Source organism: Notamacropus eugenii, chromosome X, assembly GCF_028372415.1.
Source record: "Notamacropus eugenii isolate mMacEug1 chromosome X, mMacEug1.pri_v2, whole genome shotgun sequence".
Taxonomy (NCBI): Eukaryota; Metazoa; Chordata; class Mammalia; order Diprotodontia; family Macropodidae; genus Notamacropus; species Notamacropus eugenii.
In genome coordinates this window covers 22,735,912-22,753,810 of record NC_092879.1, presented here as the reverse complement: position 1 = coordinate 22,753,810, position 17,899 = coordinate 22,735,912, and the positions used below count along the sequence as shown (strand labels likewise).

At 44.7% G+C, this 17,899-nt stretch overlaps 1 protein-coding gene across 2 annotated transcripts in view; it reads left to right on the top strand.

Moving 5' to 3' along the window:
- The window catches only part of L1CAM (L1 cell adhesion molecule), a 47,692-nt gene extending 32,217 nt beyond the window's left edge, over window positions 1-15,475 (top strand). For both annotated transcript variants that reach the window (XM_072627080.1, XM_072627078.1), the window contains 10 exons: window positions 3,719-3,938; window positions 4,128-4,240; window positions 4,551-4,755; window positions 4,836-4,958; window positions 5,396-5,572; window positions 5,842-5,961; window positions 10,564-10,725; window positions 11,452-11,586; window positions 12,579-12,651; window positions 13,906-15,475. In XM_072627080.1, coding sequence (XP_072483181.1) covers window positions 3,719-3,938; window positions 4,128-4,240; window positions 4,551-4,755; window positions 4,836-4,958; window positions 5,396-5,572; window positions 5,842-5,961; window positions 10,564-10,725; window positions 11,452-11,586; window positions 12,579-12,651; window positions 13,906-14,140 — 1,563 coding nt within the window. In that variant the 3' untranslated portion in view covers window positions 14,141-15,475. The remainder of the gene's footprint in view (window positions 1-3,718; window positions 3,939-4,127; window positions 4,241-4,550; window positions 4,756-4,835; window positions 4,959-5,395; window positions 5,573-5,841; window positions 5,962-10,563; window positions 10,726-11,451; window positions 11,587-12,578; window positions 12,652-13,905) is intronic.
- Window positions 15,476-17,899: the final 2,424 nt, after the last annotated feature.

The window sequence follows — 17,899 nt, the reverse complement described above, 5'->3', positions numbered from 1 at the left end:
TTCCCAGTCAGATTTTTATCAGTTTGTGTGCATGGTCAAAATGATCTCAGAGATACGTGCTACTTTCCAAAGACTGATGGAGAAAGTAGTTGGAGGCAAGAAAAACCTGAAAGTGCTGCTATACCCTGATGAAATTATTTTCTTTAGAAATATCTTGGAAGACCATGAAGAAAAAGACTGATGAAAGTGTTAGATCGACTAGAGGAAAATGCTTTAAAACTTTCTACTGATAAGTGCCAATTTTGTAGAGCCTCATGTGGGTCATATCTCAAAAGCTGTGAACACTGACCTAGAGAAGGTAGAAGCACTTCTGACTTGGCCAGATCCAAAGAATCTTTGAATTTGGGGCAGCTGGGTGGCCCAGTGGACAGAGTGCTGGGCCTGGAGTCAGAAAGACCTGAGTTCAAATCCACACTTACTAGTTGTGTGATCCTAGGCAAGTTACTTAATCTCTGTTTGCTTCAGTTTCCTCAACTGTACCTTGGGGATGATTATAACACTTACCTCCCAAGATTTTTGTAAGGATCAAATGAGATAATATTTGTAAAGGGCTTAGCACATAATAAATGTTAGCTATTATTATTATTTTCTGACCCTAAGGACTTTTCTAGGATTTGGTAGTTATTGTTGGAAATTTGATTAAAAAAATATTGAATGAGCTCACTAGAGAATAATATGGTTGTAAAGGCACAGAAACAGAAAGACAAGAAATATAAAACTGGCTTCAATACAACAAAATCTTTTGGAGACAAATGGACAGACAGATGTAAGCAAGCTTTCAAAGACTGGGTCAGTCATCTTACCCAGGCACCAGTGTTGAGCTATGCTAAAGTAAACCTTTTGCCCTGCCTCCAGATGCCACTTGGGAGGCATTAGGAGCAGCTCTATACCAAGAAAATGGTGGTCATATGAAACTAACTGCATTTACCAGCAGAGGCCTAGATGACAAGAAGACCCAGTACCCTGTTCACAAGTTGGAGTTCCTTCGCATTGAAATGGGAAGTGGCAGTCACTGAGAAATTCAAAGACAGTGAATGGAGTGAAGTTACAAGTTTGGAGTGACAGCAACCCACTGATACTACACAGTACCTGCTTATTAAATACTTGTTGACCTGACTTGACTCTGACTATAAGTTCAGTGTCTACTACTAGCCAGGAAAGAATAACGTGGATACAGATGCCCTGTTCAGAAGGTCATATGACATTGAGACTGGAGTAATATCTGAAGAATGAAAGAAACTTTATGTAATGCCCACGGAGCCGGAATGCAAACAGATGGTGGTTTGCAGCTGGAAGTTGGGGACTCCCACCAGACAGCTTGGCAACAGCATATGTGAACCTCGCTCCACTGAACTAACCCTAGTACTTTAGTTGTCAGTGGATGACTGGCACAGGGAACAGATGGCTGACAGACCAAACATCCAGTGACAATAATTAGCTCATTTGAAGCCTACGGATTTCTTTCTTGTTAGTTTTAGGGAGTTTACTTTAGTTGAAAAGTTCTGAGTTCAGTCACTCCAAGCCCCAAGTTGGGAAAAATTCCTAACACCTAGGCAGAAGTTGTATTCTCTGCCTAACCTTACATTTATATGTAGCCTCCAGCCTCTTTGTGATTGAGGCACAATTCAGTTTACTGGAAACATTTGGGTACACAGCAGGTTATAACATAGTGCAGGGGTGGGGAACCTGTAGAATCCAATTCTGTCAAGGAGCCACACTTGAAGACCTAAGAGGGCCACATGTGGCCTTGAGGCCACAGGTTCCCCATCCCTGGCTTAGTGCCTGTGGACAGACTGGTATTAGGAGAAGTTGAGGAAAGATATGACCTTTTTCTTGGGACTTCTTCCCTTTAGCCTGGGACCTCCTGTCCACAATTGCCCACAGAGTCAAGAACTCTCCTTGTTATTTCCCTTCTCTGCCAGTTCTCCCAGTTCTCCCTTTATCCCATGGTTGCTCTGACCTCTGGAATTCAAAAGTTTAGAATCTCTTCTTCCCTGATTCTGAGAAAGCTTGTCCCTTTTAAACAAAGTGCTTGGGGGGAGGCAGGGGGAGGGGGAAGGAGATGATCCAGTCTCTCATATGATAGCTTTGATTACTTCAAGAAGGTGTACGGGCCCTGTTCACATTCAGTTCTGACTGTTTGATTGAATCAAAAAAAGTGCTTTCATCTAGTCAAAGCACCAGAGCCAAATGGGGTGGTTTCCATTATATACTCTACCCTTGCACTTTCATTATTCATGGTCTAAGGATTATTAAGTAGGAGTAGAGTGCCAGGATCTGAGAATTATGTCAGTTAACAAGCATTTAGTAAGCACCTACCATGTGTCAGTTACTGCACTAAATGTTATGGATACAAAGAAAAAAAATGGAGTCTTTGTCCTCTAGGAGTTTATGCTTTTTCAAATGAGATTTTATATATACATACATGCATGCATACATACATACATACATATGTACACACATGCTTTAAAGTGCTATATAAATGCTAGATATTATTATTATTCTATCAGGTTGGGGGCAGAGTAACAGGTTCTGGAGATTTTAAAATAGAAAACAGAGTTCAAGGACTTTGAGTTTCATTATATGGGTTTCAATGCCCCATAGAAGTCAAAGATATTGTCTTTTTTAAAAAAAATAAATTTCTTATTGATGTCTTACATTTCTAACATCATCATAATCAGTATCACTCCCCTTACTCCTCCCAGAGAGCCACCCCATATAACAAATAATATTTTTTAAAGAAAAAAAAATAGCACAACTGATAGAAACGTTGAAAAAGTCTGAAAATATGTGCAATGTGTAATCCCTGTGGACTTCTCATCTCCACGAAGGGGTGGATTGGGGATGTGTTCTCATATCTTTTCATTGGAATCCTGTTTGATCTTTATAATTTTGTTATATTCAATTTGGATTTCTTTTGGTGTGAGAGAGACAGCAAGAGACAGAGAGACAGAGACAGACAGATCGAGACAGAGACAGACAGATAATCAGACACAGCTCTTTCCATTTACAGTGCTGTAATTACTGTATATTTCATTTCCTTGGCTTTGCTTACTTACTCTACACTAGTTCATGTAACCCTTTCCATGCTTCTCTATATTCATTACACACATAATTTCTTACAGCACAGTAATATTCTATTACATTCACATACCACAAATTTGTTCATTCATTTCCTAATCCATGGGCATTTATTTTGTTTCCAATTCTTTGCTATAACAAAAAAGTGCTGCTACAAATATTTTGGTGTCTATGGGGACTTTCTTCTTATCTATAACTTCTTTGGAGCCCAGTAATGGAGTCTGGTTCAAAGGAGACATTTTAATCACTTTCTTTGCATAATTTAATTTGATTAATTTATATTAAATTTAAATTTATATAAGTATATTTAATAAATTAATTAACTTTAATCACTTTCTTTGCATAATTCCAGATAACTTTCCAAAATGGTTGTACCATTTCACAGTTCTACCAACAATGTATTAGTTTGCTTATCATTCCACAACCTATCCAGTGTTGACTGTTGCCATTTTGGGGTCACTTTTGTAGGTTGTGGGGTGATATCTTAGAGTTATTTTGATGAACATTTCTCTTATTATTAGTGATTGAGAGCATTCTTGCATGTGGTTGTGAATACTTTGCAGTTTTTCTTTTGAGAACCATTTTTCCATGGCTTTGGTCAAAGGTATACTCACCCTTCTTCCTCCTTCCCCTACAGCCCCTAAAATGGATGGATTGGAATGGGCCTGAATTGAAGTATCGAGTGCAGTGGCGGCAAAAAAATGAGTCAGAATGGCAGGAGGCTATGGTGAGAGCCTCCAAATTTGTGGTGTCCAACACACCCACCTTTGTGCCCTATGATATCAAGGTCCAGGCAGTCAATGAAGTGGGGAAGGGACCTGACCCCCAAATTGTCATTGGCTACTCTGGTGAGGATGGTGAGTACCTGGCCCATGGAAGAGGGTGAGTGGGTATAAGATAAAGCTAGGAGTCTGTGGGTGTATGGGTAAGAGAATTGCCTGTATGTTGGAGGTGAGAATGTTAGTTTGTTCTTCTCTAGCTCTGGGGTCAGTGGCAGTGAGAGGAGGTGGGCACACTCCAACTTGTGTTTGTGGGTTTATGTCCAGTTCCCCAGGCCATCCCTACAGTAGCCATTGAGCTATTGAATGCAACCACAGTGAGAATCAAGTGGGGGCCTGTGGATCTGAATGAGGTCAGAGGGCATCTTCGTGGATATAGGGTAAGGATCCCAAAGAAGATGAATGGGTATGGGGAAGTGGAGGGGAATGGGAAGTGAGGAGACCTGCTGGAGAGGAGTCAGGGAGGAGACCATAAGGGATGTCAGAAAAGGGAAAGGAGGTTGGCCCAGCTGAGCCCCCTTGCCCCCTTCTGAGATTCTCTGAAGTACAGGCCCAAGTCTACACCCTTGGGAAGGAGGGAAGGGGTAAAAGAAAGGGGAGGAGGTCTATCTGGGCCACCAGGGAGGGAACAGCAGGGGCCTGAGATACAGGAATAAGCACCTACCCACTCTACCATTGCCTTCCCCTCAGGTGACATACTGGTGGGTTAACAGCCGCTGGAGTAGGAGTAAGAGGCATACTCCCAAAATGTTCATCGACAGGCCCTCCAGCGCCACAGAAGCTGTCCTCTCAGACCTACGGCCCTATAGCATTTATGGGGTACAGGTGCAGGTGTTCAACGGTCGGGGCCTGGGTCTGCCCAGCGAGACCATACAGTTCCATACTGGAGAGGGAGGTGAGCCCCTGTCTACTCCAGTCCTCCCTGCTCCCTGGGTCCTTACTAGATTCTGACTTGTCTTCTGCCATGCCCTGCAGTCCCAGATCGCCCACAGTCACTGCATCTGCGCCGCCTGTCAGACACAGCCTTGCAGGTCTCATGGAAGCCCCCTCTCAACCCAAATGGAGAGCTCAAAGGCTATCAACTTCTGTACAAGCCCAGTAAGTGCTGTTTTCCCTCTCTGACCCAGGCTACTATCTGAGGGCCATAGCTAGCTCAAATGGTACCTGGGAAAACTTCAGGGGGGCTGGGGGAAGGCTGCTAGAGGCAGGGAGTCTTGTGTGGGTGGGGCAGTTGCACTTCTAGAGACCCTCAAGGTGAGATTTGGGGACAGCATCCACTGATAGGAGGAAGCCCTCCAAATACTGGCACTCTAGGGTGAGACCCAGTTTGCTAATAATGAGGGAAGATTCTCTTGGACATATCCATCATGACTGATTGTGAGGCACCCACCCCCTGTGCCCACCTGGGGGGTGGAGAGGTGCCTCCAAGGCCTACTTGTAGCTTTCATGGAGTGAGATGGCCATCATGGGAGGAGGTAACCTTGGCAGAGGGAAAATGGTGCCAGTTTGGTGTAGACTTTGGACCATCCCTATAGTTAACCAGGAGGCAGAAGAAGAAGAGATAGTGACCCAGTTTCTGCCTCCCACCATCCTGATGCTCAACCTGAGCGGCCTCAGCCCCCAGGCTCTGTACCACTTCCAGCTTCGAGCCACCACCAAAGTGGGCCCTGGCGAAGTGATCACCCAGGAGGGAAGCACCATACTCAAATCAGGTAGGAGCCTGGGGCAGAGGGAGGGGAGGAGAGAACAGGAGAGGCAGGCCTGCTACCTGCTACCTGCTCAGGTGGCATGAACTAGGCCTCCCTCTTCTCTGTCCCAAGTGGACTAGGGATCCTTGATTCCTACAGGCCAATGGAATGCCTTTGGTGGGGAGGGGGCTAATGTTGTGGATGCTGAAGAGGGGAAGAATGGGAAGAGAGGGGGAATACTGTTTCCTCACCCTCCCACAATAGTTCGCTCTCTCCTCCTCACCATTCCACAGGGATCCCAACTTTTGGCAACATCTCAGCTGTGACCAGTGAGAATGCCAGCACTATTTACTGGTCTCCAGAGGAAGGACAGCATGATGTCACGTTCCAGATATGGTTCAAAGCCTTAGGAGGTGAGGACTGGATCAAGGTACTTCAGGGGTGTCTGTGCTAGTGTGAATGCCAGCATGTGTGTGTGTGTGTGTGTGTGTGTGTGTGTGTGTGTGTGTGTGAGAGAGAGAGAGAGAGAGAAAGAGAGAAAGAGAGAGAGAGAGAGAGAGAGAAGAGCGGAGAGGAGAGGAGAGAGGGGAGAGGGGCAGGGAAGAGCTCTCCAAAGGAAGATTTGTCCCTCCTGCCCCAAGGGCACAGGCATTCAACAGCCCTGCCTTTGAGACCTCCATAGCTCCTCTTCCCCTTGCTGACCCCCACATCACTGGCCACCACCCATACTAGTCACCCCTTCATGGCCCTGCTCCCCAACTGTCCCTTTTACAGGCACTGAAAAGGCTTTCCCCCCTCCTTGATTTTTAATTTATTCATGCAAAAAGTATAAAGGTGAAATTGCATTTAGGGTTTTTGATAGGGGGCAGGGTCTGGACCTGGGTGGGGAGTCATCATCAGGGTAAGGGGATTCCCAGAGGAGGAAAGTACATCCACTAGTTCAGGTCAGCACTGACTGCAGTGTTTTTGTCTCAGAGGAATCAGGCCTTCAGACTCTGAGGTTGATTCTCTAGTCATTATAACCAGGCTGGCTCCTCATTTGCTTATTTAATTGTATGTTGTGCAAACCTCCTTTATTGAGATGATTACAATTCAATGAAAAGAAATACAAAATGGAATGAAAACATCTCTTGGTGTCTACATAGTCATTTTCATCTTTCCCCCACTGTTGAGATCAGTGCTGTGAGACCCTGACCAAGTCATTCTTCTTCTCTGAGTCTCAGCTTCTCATCTGTAAAATAGATTTGTGCCACAGCTCAAATTGAGATTGCGCATAAAGTGCTCTGCATACCTTAGAGTACGAAAGAAGTGCCTCTTCTTTCATCTTCCATCATCATCATCATCATTAATGACGTGAGGTATCACAGCACCTCAGCTCTAGAAAAGGCCTCTGAGGATGTACAGTTCAGCTGTGTGTGAATAAGCATGACATTAGATAGAGTGATGGATTGGAAGTCAGGGGACCACAGTTCAAATTCTGTCTTTAACTATGTGACTTGAGTAAATCACTTCCCATCTCAAGGCCTCAGTTTCCCCATCTGTAAAATAAGGGTGTTGGAATAGCTGGTCTCTAAAGACCCTTAAACTAGTCCCTTCTCCTCATACTTGATGGTCTCTGAGGTCCCTTCCAACTTTGGATCTAGAATCCAACGACAACTTCTGTGATAGTGTGAGTAACTGATTTGAATGATTGGCTGAGATCTGGGGGTTTCAGTGGTTATGGATGACTTCTCATTCCCTCAAGGTTGCCAGTCAGCTATGATGACCAGACAGATGCCTCATTTGTACTGTCAGACAGGGGAAGAATTCAAGAATATTCTTTCTGTTAGAAATATCAATGCATTCCACCCATTCCAATTACATTCCAACCACATCCTGCCATTTCTGTGGCAACTCCCTCCTCCTTTGTTTAGCCTCATTAAGATCTGATTTAAGGACCCAAAGGTCATTACAAAGTTCATCTGGATGAAAAATGGAAAGACTTTTGAAAAGACTCCTTGTTTTCTCTGGAGCTTTGCATTCTGGGCTTTCTTCCCTCCCTTCCTTCTCCCTCCATCCCCAAAATCAAATTCAGGATGCTAGAAGGCAGTGTGGTACAGTGGAAAGAACCTTGGCTTTGGAGTCAGAGGACTTTGGAGGCTATGGAGTCACTTCAGTTTTGGTTCTGCCATTTTCTAGCTGCTTTAGTGTAGTCAGGTTTCAGCTTCCTCTTTTGTAAAATAGTTTCTCAGGTCATTGATAGCTTGTCTTCTAAAAGCCTGTGATCTTCCAGACAATTAATAAGGTGTGTTCCCCACAACCACCCTGTGAATATATGGGTGTGTGTGAAGGGAAGGGCTTAATGCAAGAATTTGCAGAGGAAGAAACTGAGGCCAATAGGTAGCAGAACTAGGACTTGAATCCAGGCCTCCAGATTTGGTGGCCTTCTGGTGACAGTTACTGTCTCCTCTGTTGCCTGGTCCTCTGGCTCTAGAACTGTAGTTTAGGAAATGTAGAAATTGCAGCCATGAGCTTCAAGGATGAGGAATGAAAAAAAAGGCTAGTGGATTCCATGATTGGGTAGTCACTGGGGATCTACAAGAGCAGATTCTTTTCTTTTAAAAAAAGTTTCATCCATATGTTTGATTTTTATACCCCTTTATCCCCCAATGTGCATCCCTCTGCCCCAGAATTCTTTTTTGTAATAAAGGAAAATAGTTGAGCAAAACCAACTGACCCAGAGACTCATGTTTATAGAATATGCTACATTCCACACCCATAGACCCCTCCACCTCTCTACCAAGATGATCAAGGCATGGCTCATCATTGCCTATCTTGGGGACAGAAATTGATCATTCCTGTTGGTCTGCATTTGGTTGCCTTGTCAACTGTTTCCATTTATATTCTTGTCATCATGGTGTGTTTTTTACTTTGTCCTGCTTCTGAGTGCTTTTCAACTGTTCTACCTGTTCTTTTTTTTAAAATTAAATTATTTTATTTGTTTTCAGCGTTGTACAATCACTTCCATATATCTTAGATTTTTTTCCCCTCCCTCCCTCCCTCTCCTTCCCCCCTCCCTTCCCTCTCCCTCCCTGAGATGGCATACAATTTTATATAGGTTCTACACATACATTCCTATTAAATACATTTTTACCTTAGTCATGTTGCATAGAAGAATTAAAATGAATGAGAGAAATCATAAAACAAAACAAAACATAATACAAAAGAAAATGATCTGTTTCTTTCTGTGATCGATTTCCATAGTTCTTTCTCTGGATGTGGAAGGCATTTTGCCTCAAGAGACCATTGGGAATTTTTTAAGTCCTTGCATTGCAATGAAGTACCAAGTCTACCAGAAAAAATCTCGCATGCTGTGGTTGTTGATGTGTCCAAAGTTCTCCTGGTTCTGCTCCTTTCACTCAGCATCAGTTCATATAAGTCTTTCCAGGCCTCTCTGAAGTCTTCCTGTTTATCATTTCTTATAGCACAATAGTATTCCATTGCATTCATATACCACAGTTTATTCAGCCATTCCCTAATTGATGGATATCTCCTTGATTTCCAGTTTTTGGTCACTACAAAAAGAGCTGCTATAAATATTTTTGTACATGTGGGACCCTATCCTATTTTTATGGTCTCTTGGGTATATGGTCCTAGAAGTGGTATTGCTGTGTCAAAGGGTATGCACATTTTTGTAGCCCTTTGGGCATAGTTCCAAATTGCTTACAGCTCTACCAACAATGAATTAGTGTTCCAACTCTCCCACATCTTCTCCAACATCTATCATCTTCCTGTTTTGTCATGTTATCCAGTCTGATAGGTGTGATGTGATACCTCAGAGTTGTTCAGATTTGTATCTCTCTAATCAAGAGTGATTTAGAGCATTTTTTCATCTGACTATAGATATCTTTAATTTCTTCCTCTGAAAAATGCCTGTTCATATCCTTTGACCATTTATCAATTGAGGAATGACTTGTATTCTTGTACATTTGACTCAGTTCTTTATATATTTTAGAAATGAGGCCTTTATCACAGACACTAGTTGCAAAAATTTTCCCAGTTTTCTGCTTCCCTCCTAATCTTGGTTGCATTGGGTTTGTTTGTGCAAAAACTTTTCAATTTAATGTAATCAAAATTGTCCATTTTGCACTTCATAATGCTTTCTATCTTGTTTAGTCAAAAATTTCTCCGTTCTCCATAAATCTGATAAATACACTATTCCTTCCTCCACCAATTTGTCCATAGTATCAGTCTTTATACCTAGATCATGTACCCATTTGGACTTTATTCTTGTGTACGGTGTCAGGCATTGGTCTATGCCCAGTTTCCACCACACTGTTATCCAGTTTTCCCAGCAATTTTTGTTGAACAGTGAGTTCTTATCTCAGAAGCTCGGGTTCTTGGGTTTATCAAACAGTAGATTGCTATATTCATTGACTACTGCATCTTGAGTACCTAATCTATTCCACTGGTCTACCCCTCTATTTCTTAGCCAGTACCAAGTGGTTTTGATAATTGGTGCTTTATAACACAATTTGAGATCTGGTAGGGTTAGGCCACCTTCCCTACCATTTCTTTTCATTAGTTCCCTTGATATTCTGGATCTTTTGTTCTTCCAGATGAATTTTGATATTATTTTTTCTAGCTCTAGAAAATAATTGTCTGATAGTTTGATTGGCATAGCATTGAATAAGTAAATTAATTTAGGTAGAATTGTCATTTTTATTATATTGGCTCATGTTCTACCTGTTCTGAGGGTCAAGTGAGAATGTATGTCAAAGAACAGCAATCGATCATTAGTCCTATTTCATTTTGTCAGCCAGTGGGGGAGCTGTTAGCAGGCCTCAGACTTTACTGTATCAATTTTTCTTGTCTTGCTTCCCAGTTTGAGTCATTCAATTACTACCTGGTTTGTGGAAGGGACTTTGGGAATGTTTTGATGGTTTGTGGGGATGGCAGGACCAAATATCTGAAGTTACTATACCTTTGGGTATATTTACCTGCTGTTCTCATCCTCTCTCTCCCTTTGCCCAAAGATAAGAAGAATCTCCAGCCCCAGCATGTGAATTATAGTCAGAAATTCTACATTCAGGAGAACCTCGAGCCTGATACTCAATACACCATTTACTTCTTTGGCTACAACTACACAGATGAGATGGTGCTTTTCAGAGAGATGGAGGTGAAAACAGGTGGCACAGGTGGGTCCCCATGACCAGAACTGCATCTGGTATAATATGGTACAATATGATACAAGCTGATGAGGTTGAAGTGTGTGCTTACAGTCCAAGCCCTAACCTATTGTTTGAGCCTTGACTCTGGTCCTAGATTGAGCCTTGACCCTGGCCACTTGCAAAGCACTGACCATGGTCCTAGACTGAGCTTTGACCCTGGCCACAAACCAAATACTGATTGTGGGTCTAGAATGAGCCTTGACTGAGTCTTGACCCTGGTCACTAGCTGAATGCTTACCCAGGCTCAAAATGCATGATGTGAACACATACCCATTTTCAGTAAGTCTGAGCAACAGGCTGTGGATGTCTCAGTGCAGACATTCACTGCCTCAGAGTAGAATGTCCTCACATTTAGTCTAGAGCACCACCTTCCTTTATAAAATGTTAGTTAAAAGATTAATCGGGCATGGAAACCAGGCTTGATTTGTGAGCCAAACTCATTCTAAGTGTATGGGCTCCGTGCAGATCTCTGGGTTCCCTATCCCCGACCTTCTAGGGAAGGGGGAAGGGGAAGTGTTTACCTTTCCCTTCAGAACATGAGCTCTTCCCCATGTGCTGGGCAGGGCATTCCTCTGAGTTCCCCTTGGGCATGTGCTTTAGGGTATTCACTCAACAGAACAGTCCCTAGAGTTTCTCAGACATATGTTTTGTCCTGGTTTTGGACTGGGTTCTGCATCTCTGTCCCCACCTCAGATCGAGTCAAGCTGTCACCTGGGAACTTTGCCACCAGGAGTTGGTTTATTGTCTTCATAAGTGCCATGATCCTTCTCCTCCTCATCCTTCTGATCCTTTGCTTTATCAAACGCAGCAAAGGTGGCAAATACTCAGGTAAAGAGATCTGTGGGCTCCCCCCCATGAATACATACATATGTGTACTGATGCACATATACTCACCCATGGGTGGGCACACATATATGCCTGGAAGGTCTCTCAGGGCTTTTGGATGCTGTTCCCTCATGTGTTGGGGGAAGGGGGGTGGGAAGAAAACAGAAGACATGGGACCAGGGGAGCCAAGGAGAGGCAGGTGGGACAGAGATGGCCACATTTGGAGGCAGCATGAACCAAGTGACAGGGGGGAAGTGTCTGTATCTGACTCATTTATTCAACAAATGCTTCCAGAGCACCTCCGGGACCCAGTGATGGGCTGTGAGTGTGCGTGTGTGCGTGTGTGCGTGTGTATATATGTATGTGTATACATGTGTACGCAATGCATGCGTGCATGCACATGTGTGCATGTGTGCATGCGTATGCACCTGTGCCTGTGTGTATACATGCGTGCATGTGTGCACACGTGCATGCATGTCCATATATGTGCATGTGTATGCATCTGTGCATGCATATATGTATGTGTGTATGCGTGTGCATGAGTACACATGTGTATGTGTGCACGTATATGTGTATGTGTGCGTATGTATGTGTGTATGTGTGTGTGCATGACTCTGTGTGTGTGTGTGCGTGTGTGTGTATGTGTGGAGGGGATGGGGCAGATAGGTTCAGAGATGAAGAAAATAGTCCATAGCCTGCAGCAAGAGCACCTGTCTAGCAGAATTGCACAATTATTGTGAGGATTAAATGAGATGATATTTTTAAAGAGCTAGAAAAATGTCAGCTCTTGGTAGACTCTGATTCCGATGGCAGGCAAACTTGACTCTGCCCTGGGATTGTCACACTTCCCACAAGGCCATGGGTGCTCAGGGGCAGATTTCTGGAGGCAGGGGTCTTGGAGCTTTGTCTGGAGGGTTGGAGCAGGTTTCTGGAGGTGAAGATGGAGAGAGAGTAGGAGGGAAGGCAGTAGAAGCCACCTTTTCCTGTGCCCACAGTCAAGGATAAGGAAGACACACAGGTGGATTCCGAGGCCAGGCCAATGAAAGATGAGACGTTTGGCGAGTACAGGTAAGAGCAGGGGTGGGTGAGTTGTGGGGGACGCTGGTGTCCAAACTTGTCCTTGGATGGCTAGCTGGCAGGCTCAGGCTGCTGGTGGGTGGAGGGGCTTGGGAGCTTACCTGATCCCATGTTTTTCTCTCTCTTCTTTGCTGCCTGGGTCCTTCAGGTCCCTGGAGAGGTAAGGCAGGCTAATCAGCACTGCTGCTGGGGGGTATTTTCCTTCTAGGGGTGAAGGGCACTGCCCTATACCCCTATTCCCTGACATTTTTCTCTTGTTCTCCCCTGTCCACACCAGCTTCTCTATCCTTAAATATAGGTAACTGCCTCCACCCCAGGCCTGTCCCCAGAGCAATGTCCTTGCTTTTGTGTCCTTTCTTGGTCCTCCTCTCCCTATCTCCCTCTATGGCTCCTAGTTTCAGGAAGAGCGTGACCCTAATCTCCCCTCATCCCCTTTCCTGCTCCATTTCTGAATCGAGATTTGGGGTCTGCATGTCATATTTCTGCTCTCCTGTCTTAGAGCTGGGCTGTCCCTCTTCCCCTTTTGAAGTTCTTCCCCCCCTAATTATGGGATGTTCCAGATGCCTGGGTGAGGGGGTAGGGAAAAGCTAGTGAGAGTCAAAAGTGCTTACGTGTATACCCTCTGGTACCTTGAAAGTTAGAGCCAGAGGCTCTGAGTTCAAATTCTGGCTTTGCCATTTACTTAGTTTTTCTCATCTGTTAAACCAGGAGATTGGACTAAATGACCTCTAAGGTCCTTTCTAGCTCTAAATTCTGTGATCCTATGAATCAGCCTAGATACACTTTATCTGGCTATCACTGATCTTGGCAAGTCCTCAGGCATGACCATTTCCGGAAACATGATGGACATATTATCGTTATAATATTATATGCATACATACATGCACACACACATATCTGTTTCATTATACCATGGCTGTGAACAAGTATTTATTTCCCCTATTCCCACAGAGACACATACATGCACATTTCTTGGGTTTCCCAAATCAGCATATGACCTACAGGCATGACTGTGGGACCACACAGATGAATCTATTGGTCCCCCCCAACCCCACTAACATGCATGCTCCCCTTTTTCCTCCTTGCACGTGCTGGTCTTTGCACGTGCTCTTTGAGCATGGGAATGTACAAAGCGCTCCCTTTGAGAGGGGAAAGGAGGGGAAAGCCAGGGAATGTTCGCCAGAGGTGGTGCGGGGCGGGTCTCCTTTTTCCTCCAGTAAACCCAAGCCTCCCTTCTCTTTTTAGCGACAATGAAGAGAAAGGCTTTGGGAGCAGCCAGCCATCCTTGAATGGAGACATTAAGCCGTTAGGCAGTGATGACAGCCTGGCTGACTATGGCGGCAGTGTGGATGTTCAGTTCAATGAAGATGGCTCTTTCATTGGCCAGTACAGCGGCAAGAAGGAGAAGGAAGCTGCTGGAGGCAACGATAGCTCTGGGGCCACTTCCCCCATCAACCCTGCTGCTGTGACCCTGGAGTAGTCCAGCAGTGGCCCAGAGGGGGAGGGCCACACCCCCTTCCACCAAGCCTGCTTCCCTCTCCCTCCTAATGGAGGGGTTTCCCCCACGCCACTCCAGCAGGAGCCCCCTGCCCCTACTCCTCTGTCCCTAGGTGGGTGGGTTACAAGGATTTGGGGGCTCCCCTTCTCCTCACCCCTTCCCCATATAATTGCCAAAAATACAGTCCACTCCTCCCCCATCTCTCCACCCAGGTTTGCCCCAACCCAGGGACTGACCCCTAGATGTAAAATTACCACAGCTGGCCCTACCCAAAGCCCCTTCTTAACTCTTTTCTCTGAGTGGTGACAGTTTGGGAGGGTATGAAGGGTAAACCCCAAGCAGTGTCTCCCAGCCCCTGTGACCCTCACCCTCTGGAAGGGCTGGGGAGTGGTTTGGGGGGGAACCTGCCAGGCTGATCCAGGGGCTGCACAAAGCAGGCCTCTTTAGGACTGGGGCAAGAGCCTCATTCCCTTGCCTTGCCTCCTAGACCAGGAAGAGTGTGTCACTGGATGGCTGGAATGCCCCCACCCCAGTCCCTTTCTCTTTACTCCATCAGTTGCTTTCCCTCTTGCAGCTGGGCCAGGGCTGGGGAAGGAAGTCAGGCCTATGGCTGGGCCCATCTCCACCACTCAGATGGCTCAAGAGAACCGAGTCCTCCCCATACCAGGACCCCAAACCCCTCCATCCTCCTCCATGTCTTCCTCACTTCCCTCCAGGCCCCCTTCACACTGCTTCCAGGTGCATCTCATACACAAGCTGCCTTTGTTACACATACAACGCTGGACAAGAAGCCAAGTGGCCTCTGTCAGTCGCCCATTAAGCGTCTGACTCCCTCCTGCCTCACCCAGGACCCGGTGCCCTGACCATATCCCTCTCCATTCCCCAGTCTCTTGGGTTGGGACACAGAATACACAGACACAAGCTCTCCCCTAGTCTATCACCCTCTCCCTGGTCCCCCTCCACTCCCCCCCCCCCCCAGCCAGTGCATCCTTTCTCAGTGTAAATACCTTGTGACTTTGGAAAGTTTGTACCCTCTTCCTCCCCCGACTTGTCCCCACTGCTAGTGTGTAGGCCCATGTCTGAGTCTAGGTGGTTGCTAGGTTTCCATAGCGGTTAGCTTTGATAATCCCATCCCAAGGAAAGAAAAAACAAAAACAAAAAAATGAAAAGGTGAGGGGGAAAGTGGACACTGTCACCCCTCCGTCTGTACATGTCCGCTTGGTCTGTTGACAAACTCCAATGCCCTCTTTTTTATATATATATGTACATATATGACAGAATTATAACAGGCAAATAAAAACCTGGAAATGACATTGACACACTTTGGCTGTTCTTGGTGCTGAGGGTTGGTTGGTTTGTCAAGCAAGGTTTCTATGGTGGGCCAGGGGACTGGGGAAGATCAGGGAGGGGAGTGTGACTTTGGGCTGCTCCTATTTCGTCTTTGGGCATCAGTTTCCTCTTCTGTCAAGTGAAAGGGTTGGACTAGCTGCTCCTTCAGTGTCTTTCTCTCAGATGAACTGAGCACAAGAACTGAGATCTTGGCTACAACCTGTGGCTGGGGGAGAAGAGGGGGTTGTTTTCAGAAACTTGGAATTCTTGAGTGGTAGGTATATGAGCACCTGAATCTTCATCTCCCCAATACCCCTGGCCAATTCGATGCAGGTCATAAAGAATGTCCTGCAGAGAGCCTCATTTTTCTGCAGGAGGAGGCCATTTGACTGGGGCAATCTCCCTTTGGCTGTTGGTTCCCCAATACTGTCATCCAAAAGTTACTTTTCTCCAAAACTTGTTTCCAGGCACTCATCTGACCATCCCATGGCTAAGCTGAATGACTTCTGTGTGCTCAGAGATTTTGCATATCCCTTTCCCTAATCAGTCTATGAAGGGCAGGCCTGTGGTGGAGGGGTTCAATCCATTCTGTTTGTCCCCAGAAGGTAAAACCAATAGGGGTGATTCCCATTGGAGTAAGGTGGGGAGTGGGAGGTGATGTCAAGAAAAACTTCCTAACCAGTGTGTGGTGGGCTGCCTATGGGGCAGGAGTTCTGCCTTCTGGGGGGTTTTCTAGCAGACTCTAGTCTCTGAGGGTCTTCCCGTCCCAGATTGAGTCTTGTGTGAAGTCAAACTAGGCCATCTTTTGCCTCAGTTCTTACCTAGCTTTTAATCACTGAATGGGCATTGCCTCAGACAAACAGATCTGGGAAAGACCTTAGCTGAAAAAGGCAATGGTGTCCCACTGAGGGCTATCTTCAGTTGTCCTGACATATCTTGCCACTGAATTCTGATGACTCTGGAGGAGAGAGTGAGGCTGGTGACTTTGCACAGCTCTGCCTCACTTAAACCCAATTCACTGGCAAGTCAAGACATCACTTTCCTGATTTCATTGGTTCTCTTCATGTTACAGCACTGTATTGTTTATATAGTGAGGATTCCCTTTGCATATGGATTGGACTAGATGACTCCTAAGGGATATCCCTTCCAACCAGGAGTGTGCTGGTAAATGCTTAACAACTGAATATCCAAGGAAAAATGTACATACAATATATACTTTTAATTTTAATCTGAATGATTAAAATGTTTGCCATCACATTCTAGACAATCAATGAAGCAAAAAATCAAGTGCTGGTTTGCACCATTTTCTGATTTTTGAGGTGTAAATGCTCATATTGAAAATTTAGCAATTGGCTCTAGTAAGCTGATATGAGCTTGTTCCCTACTTCTACCTCTCAAAGTTGGTGATTTTCAATGTGATTAAGCATTAATTGAGTGTTTACTATGTACCAGGCATTGTGCTGAGCACTGTATTTGCCACTGTCCTAGAGCTGGGTGCCCTAGTGTCAGCACATCCTGCCTCATTTTCCTTTGGTTGTGTACTCTAGACATCACGGACAGTTTCCAGAACTGATCCATAAAAATCTCATTTGGGTACAGATCATCAAAAGAAATCTGCCAAACAAGCATGGTACAGTCTTATATAGATGCATATGAATGTATATGTCTATATATGAATATGATTATAGATGTCTAAGTATATGTATGTGTACATAAGTGTATATGTATGTATACATGTGCTTGTGTATGTGATATTATATACATGGGTATGTATATACGAGTATGCATGTGTGTATATATATATACATGTGTATATCTACACACACACATATATACATTTCTATATATGTATATCTATGCTTGATTGTAGACTTCTTGGTGGCAGGGAGGAAGGGGGAAAAGGAGCAAAGTAAAAAGTGCACAACAAAGAACAAAAGAAATTTACAAGGAAGCAAAGAAAAGATGAACAACTCTGAACACAATGTATAGTATTTATTACGTAGGCTTTCTTGAAATGGGGATTTTTTGCCATATATTTTGAATCGTCTCTTATATTCTGCTGTGCCCAGGGCAAGGCTTTTTTTCTTTTCTTATTTTGTATTTACATTTTAGTATTTATATTTATAGTATGTTTCTTTTTCTTTTCTTATTGTGTATTTAAGTTTAAAATAAAAATTTTCAAAAATGAAGCATACATCAAAAGAAAGAAAGAAACAGAGAAACAAAGAAAGAAGGAAAGAAAGAAATCTGCCCATGACCCACTGGGCAGCTCTCAAGTTTCCTGCTCTAGCTAATCTAGTCCCAAGGCTGAGGTAGTTCTTCAGGTCCCTGGTCTCCCATTGCATCCTGGGCCATCTCCAGTCATCTCAATGAATATCTGGTCACTGGACCCAGATGGCTCAGGAGGAGAAA